At 40.8% G+C, this 18,865-nt stretch overlaps 1 protein-coding gene across 8 annotated transcripts in view; it reads left to right on the top strand.

Annotated features, from left to right (window-relative positions):
• The window catches only part of EHBP1 (EH domain binding protein 1), a 300,325-nt gene that overhangs the window by 24,150 nt on the left and 257,310 nt on the right, over positions 1–18,865 (top strand). For 7 of the 8 annotated variants that reach the window (XM_075863149.1, XM_075863153.1, XM_075863152.1 and 4 more), the window contains exon 3: positions 17,083–17,140. The exons of the other annotated variant lie outside the window; for it this stretch is intronic. In XM_075863149.1, coding sequence (XP_075719264.1) covers positions 17,083–17,140 — 58 coding nt within the window. The remainder of the gene's footprint in view (positions 1–17,082; positions 17,141–18,865) is intronic. 8 annotated transcript variants of the gene reach the window in all.

The following is an 18,865-nucleotide window of genomic DNA, read 5'->3' as shown; positions in this document are numbered from 1 at the left end:
TGATAAGGGATTATTTGGTTTAGTACTTTCAACCTTTGTGCTTGTCTACGTTCCCCTGAGCTGTATTTGGGCAGATGTTGTGCTATATCTGAGGGTACATTTACATGAGGTTTTTTCATGGTTTTGTTGTGTTTTATGTGCCATGATTTTAGTAATTGTGGCAAAACAGTGACAAAGTCACGCAATTATTCTCTTAGGCTCCGGGTCACTCTTTCCTTTCTTCCCCACTCTCGTGTGCACAATAAAACTTAAAGGGTATTCCCATCTGATATATTTATGGTATATAGAACAGTGTTTGCCATAAATTTCCGATAGGTGGGGGTTCCACTCTGGACTCTCATTTATTGCGAGAACACGGAAACAGACGAGTGTTTCACAACCCCTATAAACGAAGGCATAGAAAACAGCACTTTTCTCTTGAATGCCGATCAGGGGTCCCACGTTGTGCCGATATGTCCCAGAGAAAGAACTATGCCATAAATGTCTCGGATAGGAATACCTCTTTAAAGAAAAAAACTCAACTTTTAGGAGCCGATCATTCAGATTCGTATTATCCCGCTTCTTCTTTCCTTTTTCCCTGAGATTTCAACTACGTGTTTTTATTATTCGGTTTCATTAAGAGACCTTGAGATTTTGTTTTATAATGGTCTATGCTGTAGTTGTACGTTTTCGAACCACTTTACAATTTATATTAAAGAATTTCACTACGATCAATTGTCTAGAATGTTCTCAAAATTGCGCAGGAGGAGTGATATCCGTAATAAGTCTATATGGTTTTAAAAAAAATGTTTTACTTTTTAAAGATACAGCTTTTATGTATCCAGGAAACATAGAAGCTGTATCTCAAAAAGTAAAACCGTTTTTAATAAAAAAAACTATTCAAAAGTTGTCTCAAATCCTCTAATACATTGTTTTGTTAAAAGAAAAAAATAAGCGCTCTAAGGTTTACATAGACAAAAACATAGAAGTAAATCCAAAGTAAACTGGACATTTCTCACTGCCATGTGAGTATACACCCTTAAAGGGGTTATCCCACTTATCACCTATCCCGTGGATAGGTGATAAGTGTTTAATCGCCGGACGTCCCAAACCTAGGACCCCCTCCATTCATGAGATCACCTGTCGGCTATCTCCAGCAGAGAATGAACGGAGCGGCAGAGCACGTGCGTGATCACTGCTTCGTTCAAGCGGGAGACTCGGAACTCCCGTTCTCATTATTGGTAAGGGACCCAGCGGTGGTACCCCAGCGATCAAACGCTTAGTCACCTATTCTGTGGATAAATATGTGCCTATGGTGGGACAACCCCTTTAAGGAGGTCTGTATGATAAAATCTCTTTAGGCGATGTACTTCTGCCGAACTTTTCTGTCCACGTTATTTCACATTTTGGGGTTTTGTGACATATTGTAGAGCATCCATGTATTTTTCATGCTTCGTTTCTCTTGCTCTGTCTCTGGGTATAGACTGTTTAGGCCTAGCTGAGATGAAAAGCACTTCAGCACAACGGGTTTGTCATTACTAATCTACAAGACTGTGAAGGGGTTAAAGAGCAGCCTCTCTCCAGCAAGTACCAGCGTGTGTGCACAAGCATTTTCCCTGCAAATGATTTTTGATCCTCCCTCGGGCCTTACTACGCAACTAGAAAAGAAGTCTGGTCTGTCTTCCAAGACTGAAATTCCTGGGAGATACTAAACCTTCTCCTGCTGTTCAGAGGATAAGGCTCCGGCTACCCATTGCATAATACGTGGCTGGAATTGGTTCAACCACTGTACTGTATAGCGCAATCCACCTGTTCCATATTATGTAATGGGCAATGTGCTTAGAGACGGGTGCACTAAACCCCTCCTCATCTGTAGTTAAAGCTACTCTCATTATACTAATGGTTCCTTACCACTAGATTAATATACGGTATGTCCAGGTAGGGTTAAAATGGATCTACGTGTAATAAAGAATAAAATATGGAAGGATGGATTTTTAATGAAATTTATGGTTCATGATTTGGAGCTCTGAGCGCTATAAAGATATATTTAGGGCAGACATTTGAACCGATTTAGATTTTTAAAAAAACAAAAACCAATGATATTCAAGGTGAGCGTTCACTTTAAACACATGTAGTTCCAAGTAGAGGAAACTAAAATTATCAAATCTGAAAAAACTCTTTTTAAAGGGGTATTTGCAAAATCATAAATTATCACCGATCCTCAGGATTGCTGATTATTTTCTGCTCTCTGGGGAACTCCACCGATCCGGAGTATGACAATGTTACCAAACATCAGTTTTAAAAACAGGGCGTGCTGTATGTCAATTGCCAGTGAAGTGTCATCTTGGCGTTGATTATATCCGGAAGAGTCAGGCACTCTGGTCTTTAAACCCGCTCCCCGACTTGATTGACATCCACCTGGCCGTTTTGTGTCACCATCAGCTAGCGGTGGACATGTTTGGTAACATTGTCAGGTACTGTAATAAGGCATGGTGGTCCCTTTAATACAAGGCATACTCTACGGTCCCAACCTAATCTAGAGAGCTCGGTCATTAGCAAACTGTGCAAAATGAATACACAAAGTATAATAGAAAATTGCAGAACATTTACTTATAGAATAAATAGGCATTATTTGCCGAAAAGACGCAGTCCCAAATCACCTGCATACACACACATGTAAAATATAACATGCTTACAATCTGGAGTGACGACTACAAGGAGCTTACTGCATACTGTTGAACTCCATATTAATACAGTTACCGTAAGCTACTAAGCTCCATCTGTTGGCGACTGCAAGTAGACAGCAATTTATTTTCGTTTTATCTTGCCTGTTTCTCAAGAGCCATAACTTTTATTTTATTTTTTTTCTGTCGACCCAGCCGTATGAGGGCTTATTTCTTGCGAGACTATATTTATTTTTTAATGGCATCATTTAATGTATCTAATAAAAATAACAACCACAATTGTGGCTTTTTTCTGGGCTTTGATTTTTCGACGTTTGCTGTGCAGTAAAAAAATAAAAAATGACCTGTTGACTTTAGTCTGCGGGACAATACATACACTGTTGTTTTAGACACACGTCCGGTAGCCCCCTGGTTGATTTTCACGGTGTGTCGCTCCACTGTACACCTTGTATACCTACCAAGCCAGCTCACAACACATCACATTTGTGTGTATTTATAAAAGTACTGTGCAAAAGTTTTAGGCAATTATGGAATAATGCTGCAAAGTAAGAATAGAAGTGTTAATAGTTTTTGTTTATCAATTAACAAAATGAATGGTGAATAAACAGAAGATAAATCTAAATCAAATCAATATTTGGTGTGATCACCCTTTTGCCTTCAAAACAGCATCAATTCTTCTAGGTACTCTTGGAGAACTAATCACAGATCTTCTGTGGATGTCGCTACCTCAAATCCTTCTGTCTCCATGTAATCCCAGGCAGACTCCATGAAGTTGAGATCAGGGTTCTGTGGCGGCCATATCATCACTTCCAGGGCTCCTAGTTCTTCTTTACACTGAAGATATATATATTTTTTTTTTATTTATATTCGTGTGTGTGTGTGTGTGTGTGTGTGTGTGTGCGCATATGTAATTTCCTATAACAAAAAAATATATATATTTTTTATACTTGGGATCGTTTTGATTGCCTAGCGAATACACTGCATTATTTCTGTATTAGCGTTGTCGTTTTAGCGTTCACCTATTAAGCCCTGAGTCTAGGATAACTGTAATTTCTTATACCGTGGGCCACTGTAAAAAAAAAAGTACGCTGCATGGCATACAGTTTTCATTTCTTACATATACCACTGTATGGCTATACAGTGAAATAGATCAGAGGTATGAGCTTGGGGATACTCCCAATTTCTACAGTTAACGGTTGTGCTTCCTTTGCCCAGATTCTCACGCATAGTTTTTCTGTTGTTATGAATGACATTCTTCACAGAAAGAGAGGATTACCTTTCTTCGATTTCTGTGACTCAAACCAAACTGCGTAAATTCCATTAGGGCTGCTTTCACACTGCATTTACAGCATCTGTTTGCCACATGTGCATACGTCCGTTATCCATAGACCCCCAATTTACCCGACTGAGGCCAAAACAGTGTCCTTTCGGGCCAGTATACTGGTGTTTTGTTTTTGGCTGTATAGAATAGCGCCATCTGCTGTTCTATTCCATATAAAGACATTCAGTAACAAAACATATACCGCACGGTTTCCTTTTTTTTTTTTTTTTTTTTTAACCATGGGAGCCTATGGGTGAGAGATGCCACTAAATGCCTATACAGTGGCATCTGTCAGAGGTATATGTTGGTAAATCCAGCAGACGTAAACCTCTGATGGACACAGGGCAGTGTGAAAGCAGCCTCATCTGGCACTTTATGGTCCTGCATGTAATTTTATACTGGAATCGCCGTTTACAAGGATATTGGAATATGGGTCTATCTGCATTATATCATTCTGAAATTAACCCTTTATACCCAAGGTGCAAGCATACATGCAGTTATACAACAATGAATATCCTACAGAGTAATATTTTCATAATCTGCTTGTTTTTTTGTTTTTTTTCTTTGCGCTAATATTGTGGCACTGACTGCCCAATGTCCCTCACTCATAAAATTAAAGGGGGTTTCCAGCTTCTGACAACTGATGACCTATCCAGCGGATATGTCATCAGTACATGATCTGTGGGGGTCCGACACCCGGCCCCACACACATCAGCTGGTCCGGTGCCTCTGTGCATCGGATGTACAAGCCGGAAGCAGTTAGCTCCGGCCACGGAACAGCGGCCGAACTGCAGTACTACAGCTCTGCTCCTATTTAAGTGAATAGGACCGGACCTGCAGTTCTGCAGCACGGCCGCTATGTACGGAGCCAACTGCTTCCGTGCTCTGTACATAGCATTATGTGCCACAACATCCGGTGCCCGCAACAATGACATACTGTCAACAGTCGGACCCGCACCGATGACATACTGATGACCTATACGGTGGATAGGTCATCAGTTGTCAGAAGGTGGACAACCAGTAAAGAAGGCATCAGGAGTATGGATTGTGTCTCCATGGTCCCAGTATGTAGTATGGGACAGTCTGCTGCAAAGCTCCCAGTCATTATAATAAGAGATGGACGTCCCATACTGCAAATGGAGTCTTGGGGACCGATATAATTTAGATTATTTTATTGGTTGGAATAACAAGCTCCTCCATTTTTCATGAGCACCGTGTAGATTCGCTTTCTGTGAGGTTTGTCTTAGGCTATATAAGATTTGTTGCAGAAATTTCTGCGACTGTCCCATTCATTTGAATAGGGCTTGCGGAAATCCATGTGCTTGCCGCCAAAAGAACCCTCCTCCGATAAATGGAACTGTTTTTAGCTACAAAAATGTCTTCAACAAATCGGCCTACTGAGCCTCCGCCTGGCTGTATCAGTGGTTCCTTAGCCACATCTACGCGATTTTGTATGTAGGTGCGAATCTGAGAAGCCAGAGAAAGATGGCGTTCCATAAAAAAAATTATAATAATCTCGCACCATATGTAAAAACACATATGCTAAGGGGTTAATGTTTTTCATTTAATTTAAATATTTTAGTAGTGAAATTACTATAAAAGAAAAACCTGCATAGATTTTTTCTGATTATTTAGTGTCAGGTTTCTTCCATTTTTCTTATTTAGTCAATGTGGTTCTCGTTTTTAACAAATATGTTAGAATTCGATTTACACACCCTAGGGGATATTTATAAAAATTTATCTGATTTCGATTTTAGATTTTGCTTTTTTAGTCCATGTGCATGAGCCCAAGGTAGGAAATTAAAGCCGTGGTCTGACTGAGTTTTATAGATAACGCCTCCTCCTTTTTGTTTTTATTCTTCTGTATACGCAAGACACTGCAATGTGACCTGGATGCCATTCTCTAATTTTCCTTGAGATATTTGGACTATGTTGACCTTGCAGGACTGTTTTTATAATTTCACCTTCCCCCAGCAGTATTGAGCGGTCCAAATTCTGCAGCTGTATATCTGGGAAGTTCGCTGAATTCCATCTCTTCGGTGACACCGCATTCCATCACTCTGAGACTTTCTCCTATCCTACTTTGTGCATATAATAGTATTGGGGATTATCTCCCATCATATACAAGGGTGGAGTTGTCGGAATCCGGCTCAGTGAGTTGTTACCTGTTTTCTATATTTTGTATACAACGGCCTAATTGGCCTTCCGCCGTGACGTAGTCATGTACGACTAAATCAGAAGGTAGAGCAGTAGCCAAAGTGTGTTATTGTCGGTAGTACAGAGATCTTACAGTTTTGATGGCTGTTTTTCCTGTTGTCACTTTTATAAAAATGGCTGCCGCAGCTGAATAAGAAGTTAGTGCTATCTCTGTAGGTAAATAAAACATTTTAAATGACTGGACAGACATCTGGTAGCACACACATTAAAAATTAAATGTTAAAAAAACAACCAGTCTGCCAGTGCCATTCCTAAGATCTGTCAGAACCGATTTTAACCATTTAACTTTTTGATACTGCATCACTTGAACATTATAAGCTAAGATAATGCAGTAGGTTGGTAGTAGTAGGTGCACGAATAGGGTCCCAACCCAATCGTATAGCAAAGAATTATTCGGCACACAAGTTAGAGGCGTTTCGGTCGTAACTTAGACCTTCATCAGGCACTTAGTCCTTCTGGTTACTGGTGTATCCAGTCGTTGGCGATATGTTTTCAATGGCGGCTGACTGCTGTATTTGACGCCAAATACAGCAGTCAGCCGCCATTATAAAACATAGCGCCAACGACTGGATACCCCTGTAACCAAAAGGACTAAGTGCCTGATGAAGGTCTAAGTTACGACCGAAACGTCTCTAACTTGTGGCACACAAGAATACTTCTTTGCTATAATGCAGTAGGATTATCTGCAGTCCTATGCAAAATCACTACTAAGGCCTCATGATATCACAAAGATATGATTTGCCAAATGACAAGCTAAGCTCTACTACATCTTTTATTAAGCGGGGAATGGCAGATTATAGGAGGATCTCTTATATTTGTGTTAGTCTTCGGCCACATCTGCGTCAGGGCTCCGTTCTGGCTTTCCGTCAGAGCATTCGGTTAGAACAGAACCCTGACTTAAACAAACGGAAACCATTGACCATGGTAGCATACAACCCACAAAATAATAAACTAATAAATAAACACACCACAACTGAATTTTGGATAATAATGGCCACGATGTTTATTAAGGGTAACCAAATCAAGAAATATTAAAATATATAAATAACCATAATTTAAAATCATGAAAACCAATAAAAAAAAATCTAGCTTTTAACTAATAAAAGACCAAGTCCGCCCAGTATTAGCTGGGTGACAAAACCCCTCTAATAAACATCGCGACAGGAAGGAAATTCAACATAATAGGGAGGGTGGGTGGGTGGGCGACGGTCTGTGCTTCCAGATTGCTTGACCACGAAGAAACCCGGTCATTTATAGTTTGGATTCCCGCCATTCACGATTTATTTCAGTTACTTATATAGCGCCAACATATTCCGCAGTGCTGTACAGAGGTCCACACTTACTGTCCCCATTGGGGCTCACAATCTAAATTCCTTATTGGTATGTTTTTGGGGTGTGGGAGGAAACCGGAGTACCCGGAGGAAACCCACGCAAACACAGGCAGAACATACAAACTCCATGCAGATGTTGGCCTTGGTTGGATATGAACCCAGGACCCCAGCGCTGCAAGGCAATAGTGCTAACCACTGGCCAATCAGCTGTACTTAGGGAAAATCTGCCTAGAAATAGAAATCTCTGGAACCTGCTCGTGCCAAGGCACAGCTGACCTTGTCCAATCGGCTGATCTCCAGGCAATATCTGCCTGGAGATAGAAACCTCTGGAACCTGCACGTACCACCTGTACAGCTTACATAGGGGGCGCCAATAAGGTAAGTACCATTCTAATACATATGGAAGAAAGAAGGGAAAGGGGAAGAGAAATACACAACAATCATAAAATAAATGACATAAATACCATTAACACATATTTTTGGGGTTTGTGCGACCATGTGTCCCCCAAGCTCATAGCTTGATGGGCCCCTAACCGCAGAAAAGTAAAAAAAAATCATAATCGGCAGATCTATCTGGAGTACTAAGCTTACAGTCTAGCTCAGAATGGCAGAAAAATGAAGCAACATTGTAAATGGTCTACAGCTTTTATGGAGACCTATGTGACTACAAATAAACCCTGTGAAGTCTAAGGCTGCAGTAATATTTTCAGCCTTTTAAGGAATTCGGGGACAGATCTAAGGGAATGTAATAGCAGGATCAGACCACACAGGGATTATTTGTGGTCTGTTACCATGTAGATACATAGGTTGGGTATTTAATTGGGCGTTGTAATTAAAAGTCTATAATTTTGGGTCTACAGCTCCTATGGAGACCTATGTGTGTCAACGGTAGCAAACTACAAACAAACCCTGTGTAGTCAGATCCTGCAGTCAAATTGTCATTGATTTTTAAGAATTAGGTGACAGTTGGGAGTGTGATAGCAGGATCAGACTACACAGGGATTAATTGTAGTCTGTTACCATGGAAACAGGTATTCAAGCTGTAACAAAACAATTGGTTCAGAAGGAGAAACTACCTGCCTGCATTTGGTTGGGTCATGGGGGGGGGGGGGGGGATTGGGAGAGACGCAGGCAGTCTGGTGAAAACTGGCCAGTAGGCATTGACTGGAATATACCCACAAAACATATTTGCCTAAATGACCACAAAGCTCAAAGTGCAATACTTTTCGTAAGCCAGAGGTATCATCATTTTTTATATTTTAAACAAAGCTGTGATAAGAAGTGCAGACATTTTTCCAAGGTTTCTTGGACCATATAGCAACCCTGCAATTAGTACAATTTTGTACGTTTTTGTGATGTTGCCAGCACGATGACGTAAAAAAAACTATATACATATGGTATCACCGACCCGCAGAATAAAGTAAAATGTAATTTATAGCCCAGGGTGAAGGCTGTAAAAAAAAATTTAAAAAAAAGAAAAACATTGTCAATTTATGTTTTTTGGTCACCTTGCTTGCCAAAAAAATGGAATAAAAAGTGATCAAAAATCCGCATGTACCCCAAAATTGTACCAATGAAAACTACAGATGGTCCCGCAATGCAAGCCCTCACACAGCTCCGGTGGAGAAAAAATAAAAATGTTCTGGCTCTCAGAATATAGCGATGCAAAATGTGAAGTGTTCTAAAAGCGGATAAGATTGGGCACAGTTTATCAGTGCGACACCTGCCACATATCTGCAGATTATTATTTATTTACTGCATTATTATACCCTCCTATTATGCCCTGATGTACTCCGCACAGATTACATATTTTCCCACATTATAAACTGAAATACAAGTAAAACCCCACACGGAACTACTACCAAGCAAAATCTGTGCTCCAAAAGCCAAATGGCTCTCCCTCTCTTATGAGCCCTACAGCGTGCCCAAATAGCAGTTTATGTCCACAGATCTGGCATCACCATACCCGGGAGAACCCGATTAATATTTTATGAGGTATTTGTCTTCAGTGTCACAAACTGGGCACAACTTATTGTGCACTAAAATGGCATATGAGTGGAAAATTTTATTTTTCACTCCGCACCACCCGATGCACATTAACCCCTTCGTGCACCACGACTTAATAGCATGTCGGGGTGTGCGGGGTGATGTATGGAGCGGGCTCACGCGCTGAGCCCGTGCCATACGTTGCGGGTGTCAGCTGTGTATTACAGCTGACACCCGGTGCTAACGGACAGGAACTTCGATCGCGCTGTTACAGGAGCCTGTAAAAATGACAATATACTTGACTATTGTACAAGTGATCTAATGATCGCTGGTTCAAGTCCCCTAGGGGGTCTAATAGAATGTGTAAAACATAAATAATTAAAGTTATTAGTGAAAAAAAAATAATATTTAAAGTCTAAAAGAAAACCCTTTTCCCATTTTTTTCGCTAAAGCAATGTAAAAAATACACAATTCGTATCGCTGCGTCCATAAAAGTCCAAACTATTACAATATACCATTATTTAACCCGCACGGTGGACGCCGTAAATAATAAAGAATTTAAAACCCCAAAATCTTTGTAAAAGAGTAAAATATAAAAAAAACTCTAAATTTGGTATCCCCTTAATCGTATTAAGTCTCAGAAAAAAATTAAGTTGTCATTTTTACTGCACGGTGGAAGATGTAAAAACGAAACCCCAAAAACTATGGAGGAATCCGTTTTTTCCAGTTTCAGCCTGCAAAACTGCAAAGACTTTTATTTCAGTTTCCCAGTAGATTAAATGGTACTTTAAAGGGTGTCAATAGAAAATACAACTCCTCCCGCAAGAAATAAGCCCTCACACGACTCTATTGACGAAAAAATAAAAAAGTTATGGCTCTTGGAAGGAGTGAAAAAAATTGATCAGTTCAGAAAGGGTTAATTAATTTCTAATAAAAAAAATTTTTATTACCACATGTGGTGAATTGCCGTACTCGGGAGAAATTGCTTTACTAATGTTGGGGTGCTTTTTCCTCCTTTATTCTTTGTGAAAATTAAAAAATTCAACATTTTAGTGGAAATAACGTTGATATTCATTTTCACGGCCTAATTCTAATAAATTCTGCAAAAGACATGTGGGGTATAAATGCTCACTATACCTCTAGATAGATTCCTTAAGTGGTGTAGTTTCACAATGGGGTCACTTTTGGGGGGTTTCCACTGTTTGGATACCTCAGGGGCTTTGCAAATACAACATGGCACCCGAAAACCATTTCTGCTAAATTTGAGCTCCAAAAGCCAAATAGCGCTCCTTCCCTTCTAAGCCCTGCTGTGGGTCCAAACAGCAGTTTATTACCACATATGGGGTATTTCCGTAATCGGGAGAAATTGCTTTACAAATGCTGGGGTGTTTTGTTTTTTTCCTTCATTCCTTGTAAAAATGAAAAATTTCTACAGTTTGTTTTTTTCAGAAAAAAAGTAGATTTTCATCTTCACAAACTAATTCAAATACATTTAGCAAAAAAACTGTGGGGTCGAAATGCTAACTATACCCCTAGATAAATTTGTGTGAGGGGTGTAGTTTCAAAAATGGGGTCACTTTGTTTGTTTGTTTTTTTTCTGTTTTGGCACCACAAGACCTCTTCAAACCTGACATGGTTCCTAAAATATATTTGAAAAAAAAGGAGGCCCTAAAATCCCCTAGGTGCTCCTTTGCTTCTGAGGCCTGTGCGTCAGTCTATTAGCATACTAGGGCCACATGTGGGATATTACGAAAAACTGCACAATCTTGGCAAAATATATTGTTGCATTTGTCGTGTAAAACCTTCTGTTACAGAAAAAATTGTATTACAACTTATTTTTGGCAAAAAAAAAAAGAATTTTGTAAATTTCAAATTTGCTTTAAGGGTATGTTCACACGCTTAACAAAAAACGTCTGAAAATACGGAGCTGATTTCAGAGAAAACAGCCTCTGATTTTCAGGCGTTTTTTAAACTGAAAATGAAATTTGAAGCTTCTTTTGAGGCTTCTTTTCAGGCGTTTTTTTGAGGCGTTTTTGGAGCTGTTTTCAATAGTCAATGAAAAACGGCTCCAATTACGTCCCAAGAAGTGTCCTGCACTTCTTTTGACAAGGCTGTATTTTTACGTGCCGTCTTTTGACAGCGACGCATAAAATGAAAGGATGTCGGCACAGTACATCGTAAAGCCCATTGAAAGTAATAGGCAGAGGTTTGCCGACATATTGGAGCCGTTTTTTCAGACGTAATTCGAGGCGTAAAACGCCTCCATTACGTCTGAAAATAGGTCGTGTGAACCCAGCCTAATTCCTGAGAAACGCCTAAAGGGTTAAACCACTTTCTGAATGCTGTTTTGGATACTTTGAGGGGTGCAGTTTTCAAATTTGGGTGATTTATGGGGACTTGCTAATATATAAGGACCTCAAAGCCACTTCAGACCTGAACTGGTCCATGAAAAAATGGGCCTTTGAAATTTTCTTGAAAATATGAGAAATTGCTGCTAAAGTTCTAAGCCTTGTAACGTCCTAGAAAAATAAAAGAATGTTCAAAAAACGATGCAAACATAAAGTAGACCTATGGGATATATGAAATAGTAACTATTTTGTATGGTATTACTCTCTGTCTTACAAGCAGATACATTTCATTTTCCAAAAGAAATGCTTAATTTTTGCACATTTTCTCAAAATGTTGGTGTTTTTCACACATAACTATTGAATTCATCGTTCAAATTTTTTTACTAACATAAAGTACAATATGTCATGAGAAAACAGTCTCAGAATCACTTGGATGGGTAAAAGCATTCCCAAGTTATTACTACATAAGGTAACACATCAGATTTGAAAAAATCGGCTTCGTCCTCAAGGCCAAAACAGGCTCAGTCCTGAAGGGGTTAATTGAGCATGCTACATGTTGTTTTTCCATCTCATTGCCACCGTGTAGCCTGTATTCATGAGCCGCAATGTACAATGAACTCTGGTGACGATGCACCTGCATACAGTAGTTGCCATTTTATCTTGAGGTGAACCTATAATGAACCTCATTATTGATAATTATCTTATCTATGACCAGCTTACAGTCCTACTACTGATTATTATTTGCAGGTGTTTACATTTATCTTTGATTTGGTAACAATCAATTTTATCATTTTATGGCTCGTTGCTCTAAAGACCGAAACATCTTCACTTTTTAAATTTGCTGCCAATATCATCTGGTTACTGCAGCTCCGCAGCCCCTTCACGTTTTTCACATACACAGTGGCGTTCTCCTCTAGACTCTGGTATTAATTATCATGGCTTCTACGTTCCTGTAATCGATCGAGGTCCCAGTAAAAGAAACAACAATCACTAGGAAATATGCCATATGCCAATGAATCTCCATTGATTTACACAGCAGCGATGTGCAGCCACATACACAGAGATTAACGTTAATCAAGTGTCCTGATAATGAATACACATGATCATCCAGCCTGGACGTCATGTGTACTCAGAATCCTGACACTTCTGAATCTTTTCTTTGAGATTTCTAGCAAGTGAAACGAAATCTCGTTTACCTCCGTAATCTCGCGAGATTTCGCTTCCCTTGCCGGAGTCTCACAGAAAAGAGTCAGAAGTGTCAGGATTCTGAATACACTTGACGTCCAGGCTGGATTTCATGTGTATTCATTATCAGGACACTTGATTAACGTTAATCTCTGTTTATGTGGCTGCACATCGCTGCTATGTGTAAATCAATGGAGATGAGTGTATGATGCTGACTGGTCACTGATTGGTCAGCGTCATACACGTAAACACGCCCAGTTAAAAACACAATACACGCCCAGTTGGACATAACGAAAAAAAACGCCGAGTTGTCCATTTCAAACCTCATTTGCATATATATAAAATAGCTCATAACGTGGCCAAAAATGAACGTTAAAAAAACAAAAAAAACAAACGTTACTGTTATCTACATTGCAGCGCCGATCACATGCAATAGGAGATAGGAATTTGAGAATCTGGTGACAGAGCCTCTTTAAATGTAAGAGGTACATACATATTATTACATTACTTGTGTCTAGCGTTCCTCTAATACTAATGATATATTTTATATACTTTTCTTGGGTTTCCGTCAATCTTCCTTCTATTAACAACATGGTGATGGAGAATGTTGGGATTTTCATTTTCTTGAAATGATCTACCCAGCAGCTAAAAGGTCATAGTGTGTGTGTGTGTGTGTGTGTGTGTGTGTGTGTGTGTGTGTGTGTGTGTGTATATATATATATGTGTATATATATATATATATATATATATATATATATATATATAATAATTTTTTTAAATAAATGTGTCTATCACTTCTAATAATAATAATAATCTTTATTTATATAGCGCCAACATATTACGCAGCACTTTACAATTTAGAGGGAACATGAAACAAACAATATCAGACATTACATAGTGACAAAGTTCATTTACAATTCAAACCTGGGGAGTGAGGACCCTGCTCGCAAGAGCTTACAATCTATGAGGAAATAAGGGAGACACAAAGTGTAACAGTGTTTGTTCTGTACAATGGTCCGGCCATTTTTATACACATGCGGTGGTACACATAAAGCTGCATGAGCCGGTCACCAGCCAGTTTCCATGTATGACGGACATGAAGAGAAGGAGTGGGAGGGAATCTTATTCTGATGACTAATCTAAAAGGAGGGCCATGGAAAGGAGTCAGATTAGGGAATGTTATAGGCCTGTCTAAATAGATGTGTTTTCAGGGCACGTTTAAAACTGTGGATATTGGGAATTCATCTGATTGTCTGGGGTAGCACAATCCAGAGGACGGGTGCAGCACGAGAGAAATCTTGGAGACGGGAGTGGGAGGTTTGGATTATGGAGGATTTTAATCTAAGGTCGTGGGCAGAACGTAGAGCCCGAGTAGGGTGGTAGACAGAGATGAGGGAGGAGATGTAAGGAGGTGCAGCACTGTGGAGAGCTTTGTGGGTGAGAGTAATAAGTTTGAATTTTATTCGGAAAGGGGATGGGCAACCAGTGCAGTGACTGGCACAGGGTAGAGGCGTTGGTGTAGCGGTTGGTCATAAAGATGAGCCTGGCTGCTGCATTGAGGATAGATTGGAGAGGGGAGAGTTTAGTGAGGGGAAGACCGACTAGTAATGCGTTACAGTAGTCAAGACGAGAGTGAATCAGAGCAACAATGAGAGTTTTGGCGGTTTCCTCCGTAAGAAAAGAGCGGATTCTGGAGATGTTTTTGAGGTGAAAATGACAGGAGCGTGAAAGTGATTGTATGTGAGGAGTAAAGGAAAGATCTGAGTCAAAAATAACTCCGAGACAGCGGGCGTGCTGCTTAGGAGTGATGGTAGTGCCACACACAGAGATGAAGACATCAGGTTTAGGGAGGTTAGTAGATGGTGGGAACACAAGGAGCTCCGTTTTAGAAAGATTCAGTTTCAGATATAGTGAGGACATGATGTTAGAGACAGCGGACAGACAATCACTGGTGTTCTGTATTAGAGCAGGGGTGATGTCACGGGAAGAGACATATAATTGGGTGTCATCAGCGTAGAGATGGTACTGGAAGCCAAATCTGCTGATGGTTTGTCCAATAGGGGCTGTGTAGAGAGAAAAGAGAAGCGGACCTAGGACTGATCCCTGAGGAACCCCGATAGCAAGGGGAAGATGAGAAGAGGTGGAACCAGCAAATGACACACTGAATGAGCGGTCAGAGAGATAGGAGGAAAACCAAGAGAGAGCCGCGTCCTTGAGGCCAATAGAGTGGAGCATGTTAAGTAGGAGTTTGTGGTCTACAGTGTCAAAGGCTGCAGAGAGATCCAAAAGAATCAGGAGAGAGGATTTACCGTCCGATTTAGCCGCCAAGAGATCATTTGAGACTTTAGTAAGGGCAGTTTCTGTGGAGTGTTGAGTGCGGAAACCAGATTGTAAGGGGTCTAGAATGGAGTTAGCAGAGAGATAGCAGATAAGGCGAGAGTAGACCAAGCGTTCCAGGAGTTTGGAGATGAAGGGCAGATTAGAGACTGGTCGGTAGTTAGCAGCGCTGGATGGGTCAAGAGTTGGTTTTTTCAGTAATGGGTTTATAATGGCATGTTTAAAAGAGGAGGGAAAGATACCAGAGGAAAGAGAGAGGTTAAATATTTTAGTCAGGTAACCATTGACAGCTGGGGAGAGGGACTGGAGGAGGTGTGAGGGGACAGGATCACTAGGGCAGGTAGTAGGACGAGAAGAAGAGAGGAGCCTCGAGACTTCTTCTTCAGTTATTGGGTCAAATGCTGAGAGTGAGGCCTCATTTACACGAGCGTATTATACGCGCGTGCGACGCGCGTGCTTTGCACGCATGTCGTACGCACCTATATTAGTCAATGGGGCTGTTTAGACGATGCGTGAATTGCGCTCAGCGCGTGTGCGCAGAAAAAAACTCACGACATGTTCTATAATCGTGCGTTTTTCGCGCACTCACGCACCCATTGAAGTCAATGGGTGCGTGAAAACCACGCATGCCGCACGGAAGCACTTCCGTGCGAACTGCGTGATTCGCGCAAGAGCTGTCAAACTCCTGAATGTAAACAGAAAAGCACCACGTGCTTTTCTTTTTACAAACATCCAAACGGAGTGTCAAATTCGAGATGAGCGCACCGAACTTCACCGGCTTCGGCCAAACTCGTTTTGACCGAAACCGGTAAAAAATGTTCGGGTACGCGACGTCAGGAGACAGTCACTGTCCACGGTGCTGAAAGCGTTAAACTGGTTCAGCACCATGGACAGTGACTTCCGCTCCGAAAATCCATGAACCTGTAAAAAAAAAAAAGACTTTCTGACTTACCGATAACTCCGGTCCGACCTCCCGGGATGACAGTAAAGTCCAAGTGACAGCTGCAGCCAATCACAGGCCAAGCACAGGCTGCAGCCAATCACAGGCTGCAGCGGTCTCATGGACTGCGGCGTCATCCTGGGAGGTGGGGCCGGATGACAAGAGAGGGACGCGTCACCAAGGCAACGGCCGGGAGCCCGGACTGGGGGAAGCAGGAAGTTCTTGGTAAGTATGAAAGTCTTTTTTTATTCACAGGTTGGTGTATATTGTGTTCGGCATTCACTGTCGAGGGTGCTGAAAGAGTTACTGCCGATCAGTTAGCTCTTTCAGCACCTTGGACAGTGACGGGCGTCGACTAGCCTCATCTCTATGATGGCGGCTGCGCGAAAATCACGCAGCCGCGCATCATACACGGATGACACACGGAGCTGCCAAGTGCCTTTTGCGCGCGCAAAACGCAGCGTTTTTTGCGCGCGCAAAACGCACACGCTCGTGTAAATGAGGCCTGAAGAGGAGGGAGTGCGGGAGGGAAGGGGATCGATGTTACAAGTGGACTGGGAGAGAATATCATGCCGGATGTTGTCCATTTTAACTTTAAAATAATTGGCCAGGTCTTCAGCACAGAGATCTGTGATCGGCGTCTGCACTTTAGGACTAAGGAGGGAGTGAAAAGTATCAAAGAGGCGTTTTGGATTATTAGATAGTGTGGAGATCTAGTAAATGAATAACATGTATGTTTTTTGTGTTCATATAGGCAGCCAGACAAATTGGTCGTTGTGTGGACCAGAAGGAGTCGAAGGAAATCATCCAAGGTAAGAAGACACTGTGCTAATATAATGAATGCGCATTGCTCCGTCACTATATATTGTGTAGGATGGTATTAAATGGTTTTTTTCAGCTTGCAATTTTTTTTATAATTTGAGTGCTTTTCCCTCCCTATGCTCCATTTCCGCTGTGGTAGTGCTGCAGAGGAATTGAACAATTGCTGACTGTTTCTTAAGCAGATTACGTACGATCGCTGTACACCCTGGGATCATCTTATTGTCGGGGTGACTCTTTTAATAGAAAGCGATTATCTAAAGTGAAAAACCTCTTTTTAAAATAAACTATGAAAATATTACTACATCAACAATTACCTTATGATGCCAGAGTGGAGATTCAAAAATTGAGTTTATTGGAGCTAAACCAGCATTAGAAAATGCGTTATGGACCAATTGTTCCCTTTTCTCATAAAGAAGAGTCACACTAACACCTCAATGCCCAACTTTTTGGACAGTGGGCACTTTTTTGGTTCATTGTATGAAAGATAGATAAAAAAATTTCGTGAATGTCCATACGCCTGAATGTTTTTTTCAGTTACACATTACCACAAAATCCTCTAAATAAACACATTTTGCATGAAACTGAAATAATGCACACTTTTAAGGGGTATTCTCAGAATTGACAATTGTCCCAATTGTGCCTGGGACACCGATCGTGAGAACGGGGGTCTCGTACCCCAATTCTTCTTTGCTGCTTGACCGCAGTGAGGAGGACTTTGAATGGAGCAGATTATTTTGTGGATAGGTGATAAGGTACCGGACATGTTATTTTTCTAGCTAAATAGTGATTTATGAATGCAAATCTTTTTATCAGTTCAAAAAGATGCCCAGTTACATAGTTACATAGTTTGTACGGTTTAAAAAAGACACATGTCCATCAAGTTCAACCAAGGGATGGGAAAGGGGAAGTGGGATGAGAAAGGGGAAGTAAAAAATGTCTACACATAGGAGCTAATATGTTTTTGTTCTAGGAAATTATCTAACCCTTTTTTGAAGCCATCTACTGTCCCTGCTGTGACCAGCTCCTGCGGTAAACTATTCCATAAATTCGCCGTTCTCACAGTAAAGAAGGCTTGTCGCCTCTGCAGGTTGAACCTTTCTTTTTCCAGACGGAGGGAGTGCCCCCTTGTTTTTTGAGGGGGTTTTACATGGAACAGGATTTCACCATATTTTTTGTATGTGCCATTCATATATTTATATAAGTTAATCATGTCCCCCCTTAGTCGTCTTTTCTCAAGGCTAAATAGGTTTAGTTCTTTTAATCTTTCCTCATAACTTAGATTCTCCATGCCCCTTATTAGCTTCGTTGCTCTTTGTATTTTTTCTAACTCCAGGGCATCCTTTCTATGAACTGGAGCCCATTACTGGACTGCATATTCTAGATGAGGCCTCACTAATGCTTTGTAAAGTGGTAATATTACATCCCTGTCCCGCGAGTCCATGCCTCTTTTGATACACGACAATATTTTGCTGGCCTTTGAAGCAGCTGATTGACACTGCATGCTGTTATTTAGTTTATGATTTACAAGTACACCCAGATCCTTCTCATCAAGTGACTCCCCCAGTGTAGCTCCCCCTAGGACATATGATGCATGCAGGTTGTTCGTACCCAGGTGCATAACTTTACATTTATCTACATTAAACTTCATTTGCCAAGTGGACGCCCAAACACTTAGTTTGTTTAAATCTGCCTGCAATTCACAAACATCTTCCATA

Source organism: Rhinoderma darwinii, chromosome 4 (genome assembly GCF_050947455.1).
Source record: "Rhinoderma darwinii isolate aRhiDar2 chromosome 4, aRhiDar2.hap1, whole genome shotgun sequence".
Lineage (NCBI taxonomy): Eukaryota > Metazoa > Chordata > Amphibia > Anura > Rhinodermatidae > Rhinoderma > Rhinoderma darwinii.
Note: the sequence above shows the minus strand (reverse complement) of the source record. Positions and strands in the feature narration are given on the sequence as shown.